This window comes from Fonsecaea monophora (assembly GCF_001642475.1).
Source record: "Fonsecaea monophora strain CBS 269.37 chromosome Unknown Scaff74, whole genome shotgun sequence".
NCBI classification, from domain to species: domain Eukaryota; kingdom Fungi; phylum Ascomycota; class Eurotiomycetes; order Chaetothyriales; family Herpotrichiellaceae; genus Fonsecaea; species Fonsecaea monophora.
The window spans coordinates 124,523-146,715 of NW_019174005.1; the positions used below are offsets into that span (position 1 = coordinate 124,523).

The 22,193-nt window shown below is 51.7% G+C and overlaps 7 protein-coding genes across 7 annotated transcripts; 3 read left to right on the forward strand and 4 right to left on the reverse strand.

The window, feature by feature from the left end:
- Nucleotides 1-1,949: 1,949 nt before the first annotated feature.
- Nucleotides 1,950-6,749, reverse strand: AYO21_08501 (hypothetical protein; the record flags this gene model as incomplete). Its single annotated transcript, XM_022658444.1, has 2 exons — nucleotides 1,950-2,496; nucleotides 2,566-6,749. 2 exons carry the CDS (start codon nucleotides 6,747-6,749, stop codon nucleotides 1,950-1,952), a joined length of 4,731 nt encoding a protein of 1,576 aa, XP_022509268.1.
- Nucleotides 6,750-7,457: 708 nt separating this feature from the next.
- On the reverse strand, nucleotides 7,458-7,820 carry AYO21_08502 (hypothetical protein; the record flags this gene model as incomplete). The annotated part of the gene is made up of 2 exons (XM_022658445.1): nucleotides 7,458-7,574; nucleotides 7,638-7,820. The coding sequence occupies 2 exons, from the start codon at nucleotides 7,818-7,820 to the stop codon at nucleotides 7,458-7,460; spliced, it is 300 nt and encodes a 99-aa protein (XP_022509269.1).
- A 2,279-nt stretch (nucleotides 7,821-10,099) lies between these two features.
- AYO21_08503 (hypothetical protein) lies at nucleotides 10,100-11,035 on the forward strand (the record flags this gene model as incomplete). The annotated part of the gene is made up of 2 exons (XM_022658446.1): nucleotides 10,100-10,195; nucleotides 10,277-11,035. The coding sequence occupies 2 exons, from the start codon at nucleotides 10,100-10,102 to the stop codon at nucleotides 11,033-11,035; spliced, it is 855 nt and encodes a 284-aa protein (XP_022509270.1).
- A 1,309-nt stretch (nucleotides 11,036-12,344) lies between these two features.
- Nucleotides 12,345-14,112, reverse strand: AYO21_08504 (hypothetical protein; the record flags this gene model as incomplete). Its single annotated transcript, XM_022658447.1, has 2 exons — nucleotides 12,345-13,943; nucleotides 14,008-14,112. The coding sequence occupies 2 exons, from the start codon at nucleotides 14,110-14,112 to the stop codon at nucleotides 12,345-12,347; spliced, it is 1,704 nt and encodes a 567-aa protein (XP_022509271.1).
- A 1,042-nt stretch (nucleotides 14,113-15,154) lies between these two features.
- AYO21_08505 (hypothetical protein) lies at nucleotides 15,155-17,066 on the forward strand (the record flags this gene model as incomplete). The annotated part of the gene is made up of 4 exons (XM_022658448.1): nucleotides 15,155-15,625; nucleotides 15,722-16,143; nucleotides 16,194-16,290; nucleotides 16,341-17,066. 4 exons carry the CDS (start codon nucleotides 15,155-15,157, stop codon nucleotides 17,064-17,066), a joined length of 1,716 nt encoding a protein of 571 aa, XP_022509272.1.
- A 703-nt stretch (nucleotides 17,067-17,769) lies between these two features.
- Nucleotides 17,770-20,552, reverse strand: AYO21_08506 (hypothetical protein; the record flags this gene model as incomplete). The annotated part of the gene is made up of 2 exons (XM_022658449.1): nucleotides 17,770-20,334; nucleotides 20,388-20,552. The coding sequence occupies 2 exons, from the start codon at nucleotides 20,550-20,552 to the stop codon at nucleotides 17,770-17,772; spliced, it is 2,730 nt and encodes a 909-aa protein (XP_022509273.1).
- Nucleotides 20,553-21,396: 844 nt separating this feature from the next.
- Nucleotides 21,397-22,179, forward strand: AYO21_08507 (hypothetical protein; the record flags this gene model as incomplete). The annotated part of the gene is made up of 1 exon (XM_022658450.1): nucleotides 21,397-22,179. One exon carries the CDS (start codon nucleotides 21,397-21,399, stop codon nucleotides 22,177-22,179), a length of 783 nt encoding a protein of 260 aa, XP_022509274.1.
- Between the last annotated feature and the right edge of the window lie 14 nt (nucleotides 22,180-22,193).

A 22,193-nucleotide genomic window follows, 5' to 3' on the forward strand; every position in this document is an offset into this window, starting at 1 on the left:
ACCGGTCGAATGCTCCAGCACATACCCGGGCCCTGCTGCCTGCATGGAGTGACATGGATATTGAGACCGCCAAAGTGTACTTGCTACCCTCGTATTCGGCTCACCCCAAAGCCCGCTGCCTGCTGTCGCCACAATGATTTGTTTTTACGGAAAATGGGCGGATAAAGGAACCATGGTCAGTGGCGAGATAGCTTCTTTGAGTCCTCGGTACTCGTAATCCGAGCCTGTTGCCCTATGGATGGATTCGTTTACTCGTACACCCATGTATGTCCAGGTCTCTCTGGCTTATGGACCATGTGTATTGCGTTCAGAGGCATCCGCTTTCCCCGTGGCATTGAGACTCGAGAGCACGAGCAAAGAAGGTTCAAACCACGATCTAGTGGACGCGATAAGTCGAAATGGTTTGCGGCCTTCGATAAGAAACAGATAGGGGTCGGAGGTTTGCGCAATGCACACCAGCCAAATTGAGGCAGAAGGCCTGGTGCGATGGCGGTGGTCTGATGAGGCTAACCCTCGTGAAGTGTGGCAGGTGCTGCAAAGACGAAGCAGCTATACCGCAGAGGGATGTTGGCATGATGCTTGAAGCTTTCCTTCTCTTGGGCCGTTGATGTGGCACCCACGCTGTCGAGCCGCCTGCATGGAACAGTCCCAAGCCCATGAGGATCTAGTGCTGCATGAGACATGGGGTGGCTTGTTTCTCCTTTACTCCGCATCCTTGCTGTGTGGCACTTCACAAGGAACTAATGCCAGGTACCCAGCCGCGATCATTGGAGGAATAAAGTCGCCTGGTGGCCGAGCAAAGTGGGCCATCCAGACAAGACCAGCCAGGGATCCAGGATGATACACAAAGGTCACCCCTGGATGCCGCTACCCAGACTGATAAACCTTCAACGGTGAACAACGGCGAAGGAGAGAAAAACTCTTCACCACGTGTGGAAAAACCGTTACTCTTGTCTGGAAGAACCTTATTTTGTTACAAACAGCAGACCAACCTAGCGACGACTGAGGAGGGTAAAGGAAATATCGAGGAGAAATTCGGTGGTCGGTTTGAAGAGGATTTTCAGTAGGAGGGATCGAGGCATCTCTCCCGCAAGCGCAGTCAGCTCTGAGTGTTGAATGATACGAGGACATCAGCCGATCACCCCCGTTCAGCCGGGCGGCAATCGAGGCGAAGGAGAAGCAACCTCGACCAGGCGGGTCCATGGAGGGTGAAACACCCAAAGAAAAGAACCTCCTTTCTCCTTGTGGGTGTCACGTTGGAAGTGAATCCCTGCCAAGGGAGGCCTCGCTTCCCCAATGGCCGGTGGATGTTTCCTCAAACGCACTCGACCCAAAGCTTCCCTCTTCCTCATGCTCTTTTGGTGCCTCCGTCCTTTTAGTTCTCTCGTGTACCTTTCCTACTACGCTGTCTTGGCCATGTCGTCTCAGACAAATCCCTCAAGACTTATCGCATAGGCGACGATCTCTTCAGTCAGCGTCCGCCCCGGTGGAGGCGGCGTCCAGGCGTCGAACAGAGAGTCGATTCCTCCAGCAGGATGGGGCGCAGGTGCTTGTCCCCCTATACGGAGTACAATGTCTCACCTCAAGACCCATCTTAGACCCAAAGCAGGCATTCCACTCGACGATACCGGTTCTACCTCATGCACAGAATCGATAGCACGAATCCCCCTGTCTGTGATTGCGAATACGGTGAAGAGAAAGATCTACGAGGTACCGAATACAGGGACACGAATATGGAGTAACAATATGACAAGGTGGACGAATTCCCCGTATATTTTCATACCCGATTGCTCCCTATATGCATGCCCTCTTGAGTTAATTCATGTTCCAAATCCTGGTCGCATGTTCCGTCATAATTCAGTGCTCAAACACGCTGTACATTTCATATTCATTTCTAATCCGGTCCCTTAAAAGGCGTCCTGGGGGTATCTTGGTCGTCACCCATGTCTCTATCGTAGTAACTCCTGGCTCCTGCGCACTGCGCCAAACCCCTTGCTGAAAAGTTCGCCGATATCGATTGATTTTCGTTGTTCCGATAGCTGTACTTCGCTCATTTCGTGACTGCTCGCTTCTCGGTGATTCTGTGGTCGTCTGGTCCGGGGCTCTGCTTTGGTGCTGAGTCCCGAGTCGTTCCTCCTCATGTTGGGCTTTCGCCTGTCCGTCATGTCTCGAGGCTTGTTCAACAGCTCTTGGACTTGTGCCTCCCGTTCGGCTTGTTCGGCTTGTTGGGCCGCTTCTCGGGCCAATTCCAGGCTGGACTTCTTGGTCCCTCTGTCCCAACCCTGTTGCAGGAGATCTGCCGCAGCCTCTTCAAACCGCTTGCGAACCTCTCTATCTTGTTCGAATCCTTGGAAGACGTCCACGTCGCTGGGCCACACCGCCGCGCTGATCGCTTTGATGATTACTTCGAGCAGACACACAGCCGAGATGGTCCAGAGCAGTGTGATCCACCAGAGAAGATTGCGTCCGAAGCGATCCAGAAGGGCGTGGTTGACACTGTACACAGGGTTGAAAGGGTATATGCTTGACAGAATAAGATTCCACAACCACCATCCACCCACTGACAAGAAGATCGCTATCGCTGCCATTATCGATTTATGGTGCAGTTCGATGAACTGCAACTTCAAAGAGATGATCACGACACAGGCAGTGAATACCAGGGAGCCAAAGGCGTACAGCTCCTGGTCGCGGGTGAACAAGGCGAGGCCGTACATGCCGTAGATCATGAAGTAGACAAGAACTGCTTCACATACCGCCAGTGCAGACCACCTCAGATAGATCCAGAAGTTGAATCCGCGGTCCCGTTGACCGTAGTTGTAGAGTTCTGGCACTGCCAGCAACGTCGATGCAGCCAAGTCCTTCTCGAAGACCCCCAGGAAAATTACCGGGAGAGATGTGAACAGGGTATTGAACATGGACAAACTCCACGGCTCGTACAAGCTTGTGCCGGTGTATCCATTCCATCGCTGGTAGAGAGCCTGAGCATTGTAGAACATCATTTCTTTCCACAAAGTACCGAGAAGATACTTGCAGATTCGAACATAGTGCCATCGCCCATGCACAAGCAATAGTTTCAACAAGAAACGGAATTGCGCAATTGAATAGTCGGAGGTTCGTGCAGCTTGGAGACCTTCCTTGCCTGCGATTCCAATTCCCAGATGCGCCTCTTGGATCATAGCAATGTCGTTGGCGCCATCTCCAATAGCCAATGTCACAGAACCCTTGACTTTGGTCCTGATGGTCCGGACCAGAGAAGCCTTCTGACTAGGGGACGCCCGGCAGCATACCACGGAGTCAGCACGGATCGCAACGTCGGTGAAAAGCGCCCTTGTCGCACGGTCGGCGTCGATAATAGTCAGAGTTTGTCCATCGATAACTAACACGGAATGCGCTGTCTTCTCGTCGGCGATCTGAACAAATGCCTGTGCCAGTCGGTCATGCAAGTCCCCAAACTCATGGTCAAGGACAACGACAGTAGAATAATCCTTGATCAATCGACACGAGTGACCAATGTTGATGGCAGTCTCTCGTTTGTCACCAGTAAGCATCCACATCTTGATACCGGCTCTCCGGAACCGATCAATGGCATCCGGAACACCTTTCTGAAGTTTGTCCTCGATTGCGGTGGCTCCAAGTAACTCCAATCTGGTCTCAAGTAACTCCGCTGCATGTTCAATTTTCTCCTGCCGATCCACGATGCTTGTCGTCGCAGATAGATAGACCTCTTTCCAAGTCTTGTATTCATCTTCGGTCAGGTAGCGATATGCATACAGGAGCGTTCGGAGGCCTTCTGTCGCAAAGTCATCAATGTGCTGGAAACAACGTTCGAACACGACATTATCGTCTAGAACAAGGCTCTCTTCAACTAGATCCTCCGAATCATCGACTTGCATGGAAACACGAGGGGTGATCTGAGGCGAGTATTGAGCTTGACTACCCACGTGGCTTTCCGACTTGCGAGTTGTAATCTGGATTGATGGCCGAGGCGAGTAGAATTGAGAGCTTTTCCGTCGTTGAGAAGTCCCCACATCTCTTTCACGTTCTTTCAGCCAATGGTCAACGCTATCACGAGCAGTTCGAGAACGGTCGAAGGAGAAGCCGCTCGGTCTTGGTGAAGCCGCATTGCCGGAGCTTGACGTTCTACTCAATTGAGTGCTGCGCCTTCTCAAAGCTTCTTGGGCCTCGACACTTTTGCGCTGACTAGCTCGTCTTTCTACAGCTTGCACATTCGAAGCTGCCAGATCTGCTAAGCGCAAGAGTTTCCGAATGGTACTGTCCGCCCCCTTACTGACCAGGCAAATACGTTGATCGGGAAAACGTACGACGACCGACATTCGTTTCCTGGCGCTGGAAAACTCAATAACATCCAGCACTTCGTAGGTTTCATAGATGGGAGAGTCCTCATCTCCGTCAGAATAAGTCTTGATCGTCACTGTGTTGGACTGTCGATCGGTAACAATGTAACCCAAGTCTTGTGCGGCTGTCACCAGAGCCAGTTCATCCGGAGAAGCAGCCTGATATTCAATGTTTCCTTCATCGTCTTTTTCCGGAATACAAGTATGGCATAGAGCCAGTGAAAGAAGAAAGAATCGACCTTTCCGTGCGAAAGCAGTATAAGGTCGCCGATAGATGTAATCCAGTAGATCTTGGGTCTTGCCTGTTTCCGATGTCATGTCGAGACCGTTTGACGCTCTCCACTGGGTGTCGTCCGCACCAGGCACGTCCCTTGTCTGATTGTCGATTCTAGTACTGGCTGACGCAGTAGATTTCCGAAGAGCCCTAGATAAGGACGTCCGCAGCTTCTTCTCCGGGCGGTGTTCCTTTCCTTTGCCACCTCGCTTTTTGTGCCACAGCTTCTCGCGGCCAGCTCCGTCTACAGCTTCGTCTTGCAGGTCGAGGTCATGCAGCCACGCTGTGCCAGCGATGCTCATCTTCCGAAATTTCATCGAATTGTTCGTAAGTGTCCCGGTCTTGTCAGAAAAGATATAGCTGACCTGACCTAGTTCCTCGTTGATTGTCGAGGTATGCGGTTCCATCGGGGTGTCTGATTCAGGATCGTACATATCCACATCGTTCATCAGGAACATCTGGGCCAACTTGACGATTTCAAGTGACACGTACAAGCTCAGAGGCAACATCGTGTTCAGCATTATGATGAAGGAGGTCAGAACATGACCAAAAGGCACTTTCGCGTCCTGGAGGTACCACGATTTCTCCTCAGTTGTCCGACGCCAAATCTGATAAGCCACAGTCAGGATGATGGCCATGAAGATGACGAGGGACGCCACAAAAATGACGACTTTGTTAACCTTTGCCTGTAACGTCGGTGCTTTGATCCGTGGAGTCTTGTTAGCATTCATACGTATTTTGCACTCCTCGCCAGAATAGATGACCAAGCCAACTGCAGATGGAGTATTGCGTAGGACACTACCACGATACAAGACTTCCGAATTGGTCAGTGGTAGTGTCGATCCGTTAATCGTTACCCTGCCATCGAATTTGTAGAGATCCAGGTTCGGATCCTCGACCACGAATTCAGCACGGAGCCTGGCGATGGCATCGAGATCTTGACAAGCGGCACTCACTTCGCCGACAGGCTTTCTGGATTTGAGGTTCGTTTCACCATCAAGGCTTTTCGTCTCAACGTAAGCAGTGTTCGCGGGGTCGTCACTATGAAGCAGTAGCAAGTCGGCGGGAATTCCGGCATCTCTCTTCAGTTGTACGATATCGCCAACACGGATTTCGCTCCAAGTTTTCTCCTGCCATTCCGTATGGCTAGAGCCTGATGAGGAAATCCTGAGAACCTGCGTGATTCTTTCGTTCTCTTCCTTGTCCAGGCGATGTCTCCTGATGTCGTCATATCCTTCTTTGGCCATGGATAGAGCAACAAAGATCAGGAGCGGGATTATGGTGGTGTACGTCCCTGTGGTACTCAGACCGGGTATCATTTGAAGTATGGAAACGCACAGGAAGTAGAAGTTCGCGAGTTTTCCAAATTGGGCGACAAGCTGTCTGGGGACAAAGTTCCAGGGCGTGTAGCGACAAGAACGGATGACGTTGCTGATGTAGGGCTTGCCAGTCCTCTCGTCGAGGGCGTGATCAGCCTCTATCACATTCACTCTGATATGCCGTCCATCAAGACTGGGTGGAATGGTGTTGGCTCGAATGATTTTGTCCCGTAACAGAAGGTATCTTTCTGTGAGGCGCTTGAGTAGAGTTGAGCGAGAGTGATGTGTAGACATCCATCGTCGGTACAGCGGCAGCTCGAGGTCTGAATCCGATAATCGAACAGGTCTGCGCGCATCGGGTTCTTCTTCCGCCTCCTCAATAGTGATCGTGGTCGGGCGCGAGTCAATCTTTGGTGCGTTGGCCCCAGCCTTTGAAGGATCCATCTCAAATGTACCTGCATTGTCCGAAGCCTGCCTCTGGATATTCTGTGCGAAAAGCGAACGTCTGAGGGAGTATCCCCGGCTGCGGCCCACGGATGGGCTCTTAAGTATGCCAGCATGAGGACGAGCAGAAGTTTTGATCTCCCTCGTTCGTATATCCTCCTCTATCTCTCGGGGCAGTTCGATCGAGAAGCGAACTTTGGACGTGTCGCCGACAGAAGGTTTCTTCGCAGTCAAATCCGCCGTGTCTTGAGTCGATTCACCATTTGTACCGACGTGATGTGTGTCCTCGTTTAAAGATTCCCGCTCACTGTCGTCGCGATTTTGACCACCGGGGCCTTTTGACGGGTTTGCTGCCATTGCGAACCTCTCGAAAGGCTTCTAGGAGCGGGCGCAAAGGGGTGGTACGGCTTGATTGTTTCATCGGCGCAGTTCTCTCCGAGGGTTGAATTCACTTGTTGGGGGCAAAGAATGGTAGACGAAAAAGTTCCTTTGTGAAGAGACGGACTCGACGTAGGTCAACTTCACGTATCCGAAACAAAGACATTGCTCAGAAGGCGATGGCGACGCAGAAACGACGTGTCTCAGATTGCGCGGCTGTCCGAAGGGACAGTTGGGCGAGCTCGTGGAGAGGCGGTGGCAGTGCATTGAAATGTTGCGCAAACAGCAGATTCAACGGATCTCCGAACTGGTGGTGATAGGGCGTGTTCGCCACGCCCACCAAACAGGATCGCAGGAACCTGCAACAGCGTGGCAGCGGGCACACCCCGACGTCAAAAATGTGGGCAGATGGTGGGGTTTGGACGGGCATCGCTTGAGCCTCCCACTGCTCCTTGGGCGGGCTGTCCTCGGCGTAACAAGGTGAACAGGTGGGTGTGACATCACGCCCAGATCACCTTTGGCACCATGGCACCTACTCGGTAAACATGTCATCGTATCGCTTTGAGCCCAACCACTCGTCTTCCCTGATGCAACCTTTTCTAACAACTTTTCTCCCCACGGTGCTGTAACGAATTGCCCAAATGGGTCTGGTCTGTCTTTGCGGTTCACTTCCTTCTTTGTCGATCGTCAATCGCTGACGCAGTTCGTGCGATCGTCTTCACGTCGTCTACAATTGGCATGGTCGACAATGCCTTTTGTCGACTGAAGTTCCGCCATAGTTGCATCGACGTAGTGCAACGGCGTCTAGAGGATGAGGAGTAGAGTCGAAGGGGAAAGTGCGACAACACACAAGTTGGAATACCTTACCAGGGTTGCCGCAGGAGATGTACCAGATGTTCGACGGCATCTCCAGCACAAGAACAGGCCTTTTGCTGCTGGATTTCCCAGCCATGCGAGGTACAGTTGAAAGAAACCCTCGGCAGTCGTTAGGTCCATTGCTGCGCAGTATTGGACACACTCACTTCGTTCAGACCTCAGCTCCTGAGGCATTGCTGCCAGGTGCCAGCTCAGGTGCTGGTATTTCGATTGAATATGGCTGCCACCCACACAATCGAACCACTTTTCAACTCCCTGATCGATCCCTGGCCTTTAGATCGTCATTCGGCCGCTTGAGATATTGAGACTCTCAGAGATCCTAACGTGCTCGCAGTCGTCACTCAAGCCAAAAGGAAGAATCTCCTTTCGGAAGTGCATGAACCCTGCCCCAGTCACAGCACTCCCCTGAAACCCGGACCATATGGTCGAAGACACATGAAGCCTCCTGCTGGCCTATAGGCGCAACAATCGAAAGCAAAGAGTTCGGCGACGACAATCAAACAGACTTTATGAAGGCACAATTGGAGTTCTCTCCATCTTTTTTTCTCTCTTTCTATTCGCGGGAAGATGCCTCAGGACATATGGCACAGGAAGGGGAAATAAGGTGAGAACAAAGGTTTGCAGGACGAGAGGCTGAAAAAAAAGGGGGCCATGCCGGTTGAGAGTAGAAGATACCCGCTGCACGACATTGACAACATCGATTGAAAAGCCATGTCAATGATGGAGAAGCTGGGGCAAAGAGACTCTCCTCGCGGCAGAAGTCACGCAGACTCCGGACAAGAATGACCGACGGGGTGCGGGAGGGGGTAACTCAGGCCACGGGTGAAGGTCATGGAGAACGTCCACACTACACCTTGATCGTTTTCCAGGTGTTCAGTATTGTTTAGGAGCGGAATGATGCATCTCGATTTCCATCTTGGTCCTGAATCTGCCAGGGCTTATTAGTCGTCCCACGAGGTTGAATATCCACCAACAAGACACCTGCATGTCTTGGTCCCGGCAGCTTGCGCAAGGTACATTTACTGCGAAGAGGATACCCACAAGGTCGACACCCAGTTCATCATTGTCCATAGCAATCCTCGACCTCCATTTTGCGCTCACGTGGTTTGATATAGGGTCTTCGATGAATCCAGGGGAGTAGCAACCTTGTCTCTCGAACAACCTCGTTTCTGTTGCTCAGCGCAGCGTTATCGAACCATATCGTTCCCCTTCAATGGAGTTCAACATCCTGACATGTCGCAAAGACAACAGCGTGCCTCATGACGGGGTCGGTGAGGATGTGTTCGCATCATAATTCACAAAGGTATTGAAGAAGCGTGGCTTGAGACGTGGGCCGAAGGGGCATCAAAGTGCCTCGATGCAATGCGTTTACTGCCTTGTTACCAATGCCCTAGCGCACGAGCCACTAGAAGTTTTTTGAAGAGGAATTGGGAGGCGCAGGCTACCCTTGCCGAAGGAAAGGACCTCTCGTCCGACAGGATCATATCGGCCGTCCATCAAGCTCAATAATCCGGAGCAGTCGACGTCGAAGGATGCCCCTGAATTGATGACGACAGACGAAACATCCAGGTTAATGACCGAGAAGCTCGTCCGTGTCCGAAGAATTCGGCCAATCTAGTCTCCAGCACTCTGTTTCCAAAAGAAGTCATAACATCAAGACCAAAATCCGTGTTCACAGAGAGAGTGCCCACCCACCGGCACTTGGTCCCACCAAGGGACAAAAGCCAGGCCCGCTGATTTGGACGGTTCTAGAGCACTTCCCGCCCCTCTTTGATGCAAGTACCCTGATTAGGGCATCGTCAACTGTCCTAGGTTGGAGACAACATCGTTGATATCAGAGCACGCAAGACCACGGGCATCGGCTGATATGTCTGGACTTCGATCAACGCGCCAGGCGACGAAGTTCATTTGACCGAATCTCGAGTGAGGAGAAACGATGATCGAGTATCCTCATGCAAGTGCAAAGGAGCCATCATCAATGCGGAAAAGATAATGCGGAAAGGGTACGACGTGCTGTGTGAGCCATTGCGGACGTGGACGTGATAGAAATAAAGCTTCGGACGAACGACGGGCGGACACGGTCGGCCGTCTTTTGGTCAACTTCCCCGATACTCAAACAACGTCAGCTGATCTGGGTAATAAGCTGAGCTGACTTTGCACAATTCTTATCCACAAAAAGCTCCAGCCTTGTCTTTGACGTTGTCCATGTTGGCTTCTGGCGCAATGAAGGGTCCTTGTGCTATCTTTGCTGACAGATCAGAGCAATGCTCTGGTCTGCAGTTTCATCAGAGAACCCACCCGGTCGCAACGATATGCGCATTGCTCCAATATGGCCGCCTCACCCGCAGCAACAAGATATAAGGATGGAAGAGCATCGTGAAAAGAGAGGGACCAGAGGGTCAGCAGAAAACAATCAAACAAGGGGAGGCAAATGGCAGTGGAGAAATAACAGAATGGCCGACGCACACCAAACAAAAGTGACAAACTCAGCTTCAGACCCTTCATCGCTCCATGGCAAGACAGCTTTGGTCACCGGCGGTTCCCGAGGGGTTAGTATCTGCCTTCTTGCTAATTGAGACTCAATTGTGTGGAATGAGTATGATCTAAATTTTTTGACCATTCTCATATAGATCGGTGCCGGCATCGCGCTTCAGTTTGTCCGCAAAGGCGTCGCTGCCATTGCAATAACATACGCCACCAACCTCAAAGCAGCCGAGGAGACCTTGTCCCAATGCCGCTCCATCTCCCCGAACCTGAAAACAGCCGCTATTCAGGCCGATGTCCTCGATCCATGCGTCGGTCCGAAGCTCATTCCAAAGGTGCTGGAGGGGCTGGGGACAGACAAGATCGACATCGTCGTCAACAATGCCGCCCTCGTCAATGACCTCAGTCTGATGCAGCCGTTCGCAGACATAACCGCTGACGTTTTCGGAAAGACAATGCAGGGCAACGTCTTCGGAGCAATGAGCATCATCAACTCGGCGTTGCCGCATTTTCCACCCAAGGGTGGTAGAGTGATCAACATCTCGAGCATTGCCAGTAAAATGGCCAATTCGGATCCGCTCCTCACGTACGGAGCATCCAAAGCCGCACTGGACAGCATCACACGATCGTTAGCGAGTTTCTTGAGCGTCAAGACCGGCGCAACATTCAACAGTGTATCCGTGGGACCAACCAGCACGGATCCGGTAAAGGCGGTGGCCCAGGAATTTGGGGAGGCGTTTGTCGAGGACGCAACCAAGCTGTTCACGGTCGAAAGGAGGTTGGCAGAGCCCGATGACATCGCCTTTGTGGTCGGGTTCCTGGCAAGTGACGAGGCAAGGTGGATCAATGGGTCGCACATTGCAGCAAATGGTGGAAACAAGGAATTACTAGCTCTGCAGGGATAGAAGACCTCAAAGCAAACCGCAAAAGGCAGCCTAAATTTTCATGATAGCTAGATACAAGAGCTGATTGATCTCGAGGTAGTCTCTTGATCCTCGTCGGTCCCTTGTAGCCAAACGGTGTCATCGCGACCTGCAATTTCTCCGTCTTGAAGTGCTGTATGCTTCGAAATGCTCAGAATTTCCGATGAGAACGCGGCGAGTGTCGTTGAGCGTGAGAACAGGACGCTCCTGAAATACTCGAGCAGGTACTCATACTGGGCGGTTCTCGTCACGGGGAAACCTTAAGGGTAATGTGCCTGTGTGGTCACTGTGGGCGCCTTGCCATGTCGTGTGTCCAGTGCAAGAGAGCGCTTCTTGTGTTGCAGCCACTCAAAGATCGCAGGTCCCTTATGCACAGCTTTAAGCCTCTGAGTGTCACGATTTTGCTGGTCACCCTCAGAACGGGGCATGTCCAAGTCTTCTCCACTGCAAGGTAACGATGGCTTGGGGATCTTCGTGGCAGCATGTAGTCCGCGCTTGGGGCAACTTTTACATGGTGGTGTGATTCCGACTTCCGAAGTCTTCGCCCATCGCCTTGCATTTCTGGACGGCAGAACTCCCTTGGACAATAGCATATCACAAAGTGGTGTCTCGGTAGCTCTTTCCCTTGGATTCCGGCCACAGTGGAGCTCGTGCTCTATTGTATCAGTGACGCACATTCGATCGACCCACTCCTTCAACTCCAGGGCTGAGGCAAGGGTGGAAGCCTCCATGGCAGCCGCTGAATGAATACCAGAAAATCGTGGCCGGGTGGAGGGTCGGTCGTTCAGAGGAACCTCGGTTGTTGGCGTCGTAGGAGAAGGTAGCCTGTACTGGTAGGAGTACCTGGGATGTTGACAGGATTAAGGACGGTTGATGTAGTGTATGTTTATAATGATTTTGAAGAACGACCGAAAAAGAATATGTCATATGAAGAACAGAACCGCATTGAAGAGATGGCAAGTGATGTTGAAACAGTACAATTCTGGCTGGGTCAAAGATAAGGATTTTGAGAAGAAAGAATTGAGAAGTGTTTGCTTCGGGCGGAAGGCCCGTTCTGCAGCAGATTGAAGTCCAAGAAGTAGGAAGATGGGGAGGAAAGAAGAGCTGTTGAGCCCAAGAAACAAAAAGCGCGGTCGAAGATGAGAATATTTTGATCAACCCGAGTGGCAACCGAACAGCATTGTCTCTGTCCGTACACCTTTCCAACCTGACATCCTCCCTGTTTGCGAAGCAGGACAGCATAGAGTACAAAATCCTGAAGTATACATACCTTGAATGGAAACCGACAGATCTATAGTCGCCCCAATTTCCATCTAGCAATGCGCGACTGTACATCCTCCCATGGTATTTGCTTGACTTTTTTCCCACTCAAGTCTTCCCCCTCTTGGATTACCACAGTCGGTGCGCCAGTTCCGTGGCCATTGTTGTCCACCTTTCCAGTGAATATCTGTGTGGCCACTCGTCTCAGATCGGCAACTGTAAGGGCATCGATTTTTTCGCACATTTCCTTGACGCCGACCTTTCGTCCATGAACTTGGACTTGTCGGCCAAGGTCCTCCAATTCAACCAGCCTCGACTCGAGGTTCATCAGGAGGCTAAATCGCAGTTGGTTTTTCGCGCGATTGACTTCGGCAATGTTCAAACTGGAGAAGCCGGATTCTAATGTCAGAGCTTGTAGTTCCCGGCAAATCACGTCCACCATATGACCGACTCGACCTGGCTCACATGCCCCAGCGATGCCGAAGAGACCACTGTCGGTATAACTGTGGTTGAATGCCACACAGCTCTCAACCCATCCGTGCTGGTTGAGGACATTTGTGTAGAGCCGAGAATACATTCCTTTACCAGGACCGCCAGCCGAGAATGAACCCCCGCCGCCCAGCAGAGTCTGAAGCGTGGCCTGAGCATAAATGTCTTCTGAAGAAATGGGGAGACCCTCAAATGCAACATGCACGTACGAGAGGGGGATTGTGAATTTATTTGGTGGTGGAGGAAGCGTTGGGAGTGCCAGATACCCTCCGGTATAATGGGATGGCATTGTGAGAAGGGATTCTGGAGGAGGTTGAATTAGAGAAGGATCGAGAGGCGACACAGTTGCTTGATGAGGTGCAGACGTGGAGAAGCTATTGAAACCAGGAATTTTAGATAACAGCCTGCTTGCAGAAGATTGAGGTGGAATTTGCTGTGTATTTGGTTGCGGTGAACTCGGTTCGGTAGGTTGCGACGTAACTTGTGATAGCGATGGTTGTTCAGATTTTGGCATATCTCCAAAGTATTTCTCCGTCAAACGAACGGCTTCTTCGTGCGGGATGCCAGCGAAAGCGACCACTATGCGCTCTGGCTTGTAAAAGACGCTGCGGTATTTTTCAATCAATCCCTTTGTGATATAAGGCAATCTCTCTCGAGGGCATAGAAGAGGATGGCCCAAGGTGTTATCCTTGTAGGCGGCCATGTGCAATAGTTCGGGAATGATTAGATCTGGCTTGGCCCATATTTCTTGGATCTCATATTCGGCCGTTTCCAGTTGTTGTGCCACCTCTTCATCTGTGATTAACGGATCTCGAATCGTTTCCGCGAGCAGGGCGATGGTGTCGGGGACGCTGGCATTAAACGTGGCGGACTGGTACATCAGAGCCTCTCTCGACGACGCACACTGAATGTTTCCTCCCAGCGATTCCAATGCCTCAAACATCTGGTCTGCAGTCCTTGCTTTCGTTGATTTGAAGGCTAACCGATCCACAATATGACTAACGCCTCGAAGAGAGTCGTCCTCATATCGCGACCCGGCATCGAGGTAGACCCCGACGCCTGAGAAAGGGCCCGGTAGTGATTCTGTTGCGACTCGAACGCCATTTGGCAACTGGGTAATATGGTCTAGTTCAACAGGATCCTGAGAAAACACGGTGGTCAGACAAATATCACTTGCTTATCAAGGCGCGGAAGTGCAGACGTACTTTGTGCAGAGGATCTCTGATAGTCGCATAGTTTCTCCCCAGAGACCTTGGAGCCTTGGTAGATAGCCTCGCATTGCGCAGTGCCCTGACTGCTGCAGTGCGCATGCTGGTGATAATGGAGGATACGGAGGAGATAAAAAGGACGGAAGGAAGTCGCCGCAATTGAGGTCCAAGCGATCAAGAAAATGATGTCCGCAGGCAAATTGAGCAAGATGTTTGAGCCACCGGCTGTGGAGGCTTTTGTGGGGATGAGGATGCAGTGATACGATAGGCTAGACGTGGTGGCCTCCTCTGTTGTAGGGCTGTCACTCTGTCTGACAATAGCCTGAGTGCACACGGTAAACAGATGGATGGATAGACAGAGCGACTAACTGGATGAGATAGAGATCGAGAGGCGATCACAGGCGTTGTGGTTCGTCTGACCTGCGGCTGACCAGTTGGTGCCTGTAGCCGACTTTGATATGCTCGATGACATCGATGGCCGCCCGCTGTGATCAAGTGGACTGCGTCCCCTTGTGCTCGGTAGAGAAAGGAGTTGGTCGTTTACTATTCTTCCTAATCTCCTGGGCACTTGGTTTCCTGGTATCCTGTCCATTCCCCTCTTAACAGGTCTCGAATATCCCCCCGAGTTCATGTCCTTGTCCGTGTATTTGATGTCCCACGTTCTCTTTGCTCCCTGACTTTTAGGCGCCTCTCCGCCAATTGAAGTTGCCCTGGATTGGGGCCCTGCGCAACCACACAAGCCACTCCCTAAAAACTTCTTGGTACCAACAACATCCCTGCCGTGTCCTTTCCCACTCACTGAGGCCCTGCCTGTCGAATTGCGGGCACATCCTACATCATCTTATCCACCATCTTATTTACAAAAGTTTCCAGGCCCAGACCCTTTTGCTCTGCCTGCGCGATTGAGTCCGAGCCTGCGCCTTATCGGAGGCGCATCTTACACCAAGCCGGATGAGTCTGCGAGATTGTTCGATACGAAAGAGCGACATTCTGGGTTCGGTTGTTGTCGTTGCCGTTGTTGCTTACTACCGCCGTTGCCGCCTGTTCCTGTAGTGCGGTGTTCCTGCCCGCAACCACCTACAACACCACGCCCTGTCCTGGAACTCAGACTCAATCCGTGCACGCCTCTTTCACGTCCTTTCCCATGATCTCACCGTCTGCCGCTGTCACGTCCCCAGCGGCCGCCGAACCCAGCGTCAACAGGACCACATCTGCAAGGCGCCGAGGTTTGAGTTACCTCCGTGCTCTATCGCACAATCGTTCATCGGGTGGAACGAGCCCGAACGAACCCTCCCGTTCGCCTAGACACTATTTCCAGAGATCACTCAGTTACAACGAGAATCGACCAGACCCGGTAACAAGTCGACGACGGAGCACGTCTCGTCCAAACGAACCTACAGCCTTGCTCTCCTCGGACCCGCGTCAAGTCGGGACGAGGACACCGTCACCCCGCGTCGAACAGGAACCAACCGCAGATCAAGTGGAAAACACGAGTGCAGAGGATATGGCGAGACATCGGTCATCCACGTTGAGAAGGACTGTAAGCAACAACAATCCTCAGGCTAGTGCCTCAGTGGCAGCAGAGGCATCAGATTCTGCCCCGAGATCGGCACATGTAAGAACCAACAAGACTACTACGGGTACAAAAGGAGAGACACAGGAAGGGGAAACGAAGCAACCGTTACCTACGATTCGTTTCTTTCCCCACCAGGAAATTAGGAATGGAAGACCGTCTCTCAACTTCTCCCCGATCACGCGAACCTTGCCCAGCGAGCATTCTATCATAAGAGTCGGTCGGTATTCTGAGCGTGAGGGTGTGCCATCGGCCAATCCCATTGGTCCCTCTGATGCTCCTGTCGGCTTCAAGTCCAAGGTCGTCAGTCGAAAACACTGCGAGTTCAGCTTTCTCGATGGCCAATGGCAGATCAAAGATGTCGCATCCTCCTCTGGCACTTTCTTGAACCATATCAGATTAAGTCAACCCAACACCGAGTCGAGACTATTCCCAATTAAAGATGGTGATATCGTCCAACTGGGCATTGACTTCCGCGGCGGAGAGGAAATGATCTTTCGTTGTGTCAAGATCCGCATTGAATGCAATCGGGCCTGGCAAAAGAAACCAAACAATTTCAAGTAAGCCACCTTCTAAGGTCTCGATGTCAGAGACTGACAATGTGTCACAGCAAAAGCAGGCATCAACAACTGCAGAGTCTTGCAAAGGACCAACCCTCTGCCGATACTAACAGTGGTGAATGTTCAATTTGTCTCGGTTCTGTCTTGGTAAGATCTTACAGACACAACAAATCCCCATCGCTAACCCGCCTTCCCAGCCCTGTCAAGCGTTGTTTGTCGCCCCCTGCGCACATGTCTGGCACTACAAATGTATTCGACCTCTACTCGAAGGCAAAAACAGTGTTTATCCGCAATTCCAATGTCCAAATTGCAGGGCTTATTCAGATCTAACTGCCGATGTCGACCTCGCTCAGTCCGACATAGACGAATGGCTGGAGAATACTGATGATCCTGAGAACCAAACCGCCGAGGCCAGTGCCGATGCTACAATTGAAGGAAATCATGCTTCCGATGCACACATCAATGGTCAAGTGACAGGCGAACCAGACTCCGTCAACGCGGCCGTGCCAACTACGACCTTGAATGGAGATGACCCGCAAATAAATATAATCCCTGAAAATCTTCCCGTCACTATATCTCAATCCGAACCCACTAACGAAAATCCTTCTCCGGCAACTCCGAACAACTCAGGACTCCTGGCCCGGAGGCAAGCTACCAATCCACGTTCATCCGAGCTTTCAATGAGCGGTAATATCGATATGCCAGATCAACCGGTCGAGGACGAGATGCAGGCTGAGCTCGAACAGCAACGTACCAGCACGCAAACCCCGGACCCCGACCAAGTGGTTGTCGTGGAGGGGCCGTTAACTCCCCGAAATAATGCCGGCCCCTTTGTCTTTGACGGTAGTGCTGGCAGGTCCGATGCGAGACAGTTGATGGTACCAGGGATGGCGGATGTTGCTGATGGAAACCGATCGTCATGAATGTGTTAGAGGTCAACTCTGATAGACCTTCTGAAGATCCTGATAGGAGCGGGCTGTAGAACGAAGCATGGGGGAGACAGTGTCAGATCCGATACTTTGGTGACCCACAGAGAGAAAATGAAGGCAGGGTCACCGCGACACAGACTTGAATCGTGGGACCAAAAGAAGAAGCAGATCCCACATGCAAGGTCAGGATCAGTGTTTCCCAAAATCCGGTGTTAGCGATATTCTTTGATTGAGCGGGTTATCTATAGCATCCCTGATTGAAGTATACTTAGTGTTTGTCCTGTGTTGTTCCATCCCCAGCCGATGCTGCAAGTACGACATGGAGTAATTTTGTAATTTTGGACTCGATATCTCTTCTATTTCGAGTGTCTGGGGAGTCCATTGTGAAGGGTGTGGAGGTGTGGAAGTGTAATCGGTTGGCTCAAGTCGCCATTATGAAAAGTAGAAATGCTCAGGAATTGCATCGAATCGAGAAAAAAACCGCAGCTATAGTCCTAACTAGGTAAGTGACACATGTTGTCAAGGCTGCATGATTTTCAGATATATTACCCCTCTCGTAGTGACAAGAGTCTGCCTGGCTTCGCCCTGGATCACCGTAGCTCTACTTTTGAAGCGTGGTATTGTTACCACAGTAGAACTCGCTTGAACAAATCCGCGTTTCGCTGGTCTGGCTGGCTCTCACTCTACTATAAATACTCTAGTACAACTGCAATCTAATGCCCTCAAGCCTGAACTTGACGTCCCTCAACACTTTGGTTTTGGGTTCCCACTCGTCAAATTGCTCGAGCAATTGTCTTGCCTCGTCTCTGAGGTCCTTCTTCACAATGTCTTCCTCTAAAATCCCACGCATAGCAAAGGGGAGGATGTAGGGATTGGTGTTCGCGCTGCTGCTGCTGCTGCTTCCACCTCCACCGCTCCCACTACCTGTCAAGAGCGCCTGTCGCTTCGAGCTGGATATCGGCACGTCTTTGATGGAGGTAGTCTCGAGAGCAAATGCAATAGCAAGACGGTACACGGCATCGTCTTCGTACAGTCTGGAATGGCCTTCTCCGGTGTACAGCGAACCTGCCAGAGGCGTGGACAGCTCTCTGATCAATCCATGATCTGGCACGCCCACATTTCTCAGCTTCAACACGAACCCCACAAGGTTACTCAGGAAGTTGGGAGCGTGTATCCTCGAGTCAATGGATACCGCGCGATAGATATGTGGATGCGTCAGTGGTGCAAAAATCGACGACTCCATCGATACCAATTGATCGTCAATGCTCCCCACGAAGGTGACTTTCACCCCAAACTTCAGGCACTCAGCGATGGCGGCCATATAGTCTTGGGAGACTTTGGAGTTCGGGTCTGTGAATTCGAACAACTCCCCCGCGGATCCAGTTATCCAAGGAGATTTGTAGTCCTGGAACGGGCCCATATTCACACCTGCCATGGCGCAGACACCAATGCGGGCAGTCGGTGAGAGACAGCCAAAATGGATCAATTTGGCCACTAGCATAATTGCGACAGGGACGCCTTGGGAATGAGCTGCGATCATGACGAACTCAGATCTTCGGATTTCATCGATCCAGTTCAGGAGCAGCTTCCACAACAACTCGACACGTTCGGCAATTCGTCCTTCACCTTCTAGGGCCGCTGTCTTGACTTCGCATTCATATCCTTGTGATTTAGTATATCTGCGAATGTTTTGCGCCGCCTTTTCGGCGAATTTTATGCTTGTACCGGTGGGTTGCCCCAGAAGCGACCGGACCATGGGACCCGGGAAATAGCCGTGAACGCCAATTGCTAATGCATTGTTTATTCGAGGCGGCTCTTTCAACAGAGAGAGGTGTCTCGGTTGACCAGACTCCTTGGTGTAGTACAGAAGGCGCGCAAGTTGCTGGAGGAGTGAGGGTTGTTCTTCGAAGGTGAGCGTGTCACTGAGACGAGGAAGCAGCAGATTTGGATCCTCCTGGTCTTTCTTCGACGGCACCGGTGACGCCGAACGAGGTGTTGGAGCTTTGGCGGGTTCTCGCGCAATGGCTGTAGCATTGGTTGACTTGGCTTTGGTAGTCAAAGGTTCCTGTTTCGAGGCAACAGCCTTCTTTTGAGGCATCGAAATGCGCTTCTCCTCTGTCGCTGGCTGTTGCTTGGTTTCAGCCGCCTTCTTTCCTCCAGTCTTCTTCGATTGCTCCCCTTGTGCTGGAGGAGTTACAACGGGTCTTGCACTGTCATCTTGTAGACTGATGGAGGCACGCTTAGGCCGAGCTTGAGACGGTGTGTTTGATATTGCAATTTCCCCAATATGAGGCTCATTCTCTAATTTTGTAGATGCAGTAGACGCAGGACGCTTCTTTTCTCGAGACCAAAATACCCACCCCGACGACTTGGACCCGTCGCCTGGAAGTTGTGGCGGTGGAGAAGTCTCAAGGGATGAAGCTTGAGAACCCTCCTTTGCCTTGGGCGTCTGGGGTGGCGGAATGTCGAGGTTTTCTGTCTTCGCCTTGGCCGTCCCTGTATTCTCAACTGTTTCAACTGGTTTAGGCTGAGGTGGCTCTGTTGGAGGGTTTGGTAGCTTTGTTGATCCACCACTAGGTTGATCACCGTTGCTCCACATTTGATACCAGCTTCGTTTGTTGTTGGTGTTCGTAGGAGATTTCGAGTCCTCTTGTACCTCTGGCGGGGGTTGTATAGGCTCTGGGGCTGTGTCGATTGCAGGAGGAATGGTAGAGTCTTCAGGTTTGGGTGGTGCTTGTGCTTCAGCAGGTTTCGCTGTACTGCCATCCCTTCTGCCTAACCAGCCCAGCCACGTACTTTGTGCCTCTTGTGCTTGTTGTGGTGGAACAGCGGGTTGTGAAGTCTTCGATGTAGCCTCCGCAACTTCCTCTTGCTGGACTGGCCTGACATCCATCTTTTCGGGTCTTTGTTGCTCATCTCCTACAGGCCTGGATGCATTTTCGCCGTTCTTGGTCTTAGTGGGAAATTCCGGCTGAGAGTCCTTCTTACCTAAAGAACTGGCAGCTTCGGGGGAGGCATAGACGAGAGTCGTAGTGGCATTTATCGGAAGGGAACGGTTCGATGTTGATTTGCCTAGTGTCATTGCTAACGAGGGCGACCTCTGAGACTTTATCTTCTCCTTTTGTGGCAGTGGCACCTCCGTGGCTGTGGTCGTAGCGGAAGATGGCGCGGCAGTCGAGGACGTTGAAGCGGACGAGACACTCTCACGATGTGTCTGCGTTAGAGGAGGAGCCTTGCGAGGCCATGTTCGAGCGAGCCATGACTGGTCCGTCTATCAGCAATTTGGCCATCAAGTCAACAAAGAAGCCTGATTACCGATCTTTGTTCTTGTTTCGGTGTCGCAGGGCTTGAGGCGGTAGGGGTGTCTGCGGGAAGGGGCACGTTGGCAGCCTGCTGAGCCTGTTCTTGAGGCGATGACTCTGAGCGCGATTCCTGTGTCGGATTGGTCTTTTGCCGCTTCAATGGTCTCGCGGGGGCCATTGCAGGTTATTTTAATGGTGAATACGACATCAAAATTAGGTGAGGAGGGGACAAAGATGCGAGAGCGGTGGGTTGCAGATCGGATGTGTTATATCTACAGGTAAGTGGAAAGGCTGATGTTGGAGATACCGATGAGGCTGCGCTACGTCACATGCTGGGCATCCCCGACCCCAGTCCGACCAACCAGTCGCTGTGCCTCGTGCACTGCTTCGTGGAGGACTAGAGCGCAACACAGATCGATGCCATTCAGTTGGGAGTATTTGACACGCGGACGGCACATGAAACCATGTTATTCGTGGTGTGTAAGAAAGCGGAACAACAGCCACGCCAAAGAGTCCAGACTCCCTGGGAGCTCGACTCTCCGTTGAAGCAACACCATACAATACATGCAGTCTGCTGTACGCTCACTATGATCCCCTCAAACGCTCTCGATTACCCCGGACAAGTTCTCAGGAACTCATCAAGAGCCACCTTGATCTCAAGGGCCTCTCCATCTTCCTGCGGCTATGACTGAATATCGAGCGAGGAAAGGCAGTCACGAGTCATCGACAGGGTCTGCAATGGCCAGTATGCCAGACGGTCTTGACCTCCGACTTCATCGAAAATGAATCATTTTCTGGCCGAAACCTTCACATCGAGAATAACAGGGGGTCCGAAAATTGCAGGGATCAATATGTACATAAAATCCTCATGCGCGATGTTGAGTTCAGGGGTGTTCAAGTCTAAGTAAGAGATAAACAATCGTCATTCCGCATCAAATGTCAGTTAGGCTGGTAGGCTGGTTCCCCCGCGCGGTGACCCTCCGCCCTCTTTGCGGCCTCTGAAAAATTATTGTGGAGCAGCAATGCAGCACACTGCAGGACGAACGCACTACAACCCAGTATTCTCGCATTTTCACATAACCATCCAGAGAAGACGACTGAAACAACAAGTTGCCAAAGAGTTGCATGTGACCATGGCCAAAACTTCAAAGATCAAGAAAGATCCAACAGGTAATTTTCCCTTGACTCCCCTCTTCCTTCCCGGCACACAAATCTCAAAACTTCGCACGTTCTCACACAAAAGGTTCACAGCGAATCCGCGATCCCGGGCCTCAAAGCGAGCCACGTCCCCGTCCATTGATGTTGACAAATCCATCAGAGACGCCCCGCGCGCCTCGGACGCCACGCCGATCCTGGCCGCTCGTCCCAACGGCGGGATCACTAAGCCGAAGCGGAAACAGAAGCCTCTTTCCCGCGGGCAACGGCGCAGACATGAAAAAGGGTTGGCCAGGGCAGAGATGGTGCAAGATCAGCATGCGCGAAAGATCGAAGATGCTTCACATCGTCTGAAGAAGAGGCGCGAGAGGAAGGGCATGTGGGAGGAGGTCAACGGGACGAACAAATTCGATAAGTTAAGGGCAGCGCTTGGTGATGATGACGCAAATGAGAATGACGAGGATGGATGGGTGGATGACAACATGGAAGAGGTCGACAACGAGGGTGGTAATGTCGAGATTTTTGAAAATTTGACGACAATTTCCAAGGCGAAGCTAGTAGTGGTAGACCGGACAGCATCATCTGTTACAGCGGCCACCGCACCCAACACGACGACAGAGGAAGAGGACGAAGCGGACAAGATAACATAACGCTGCAAGACTTC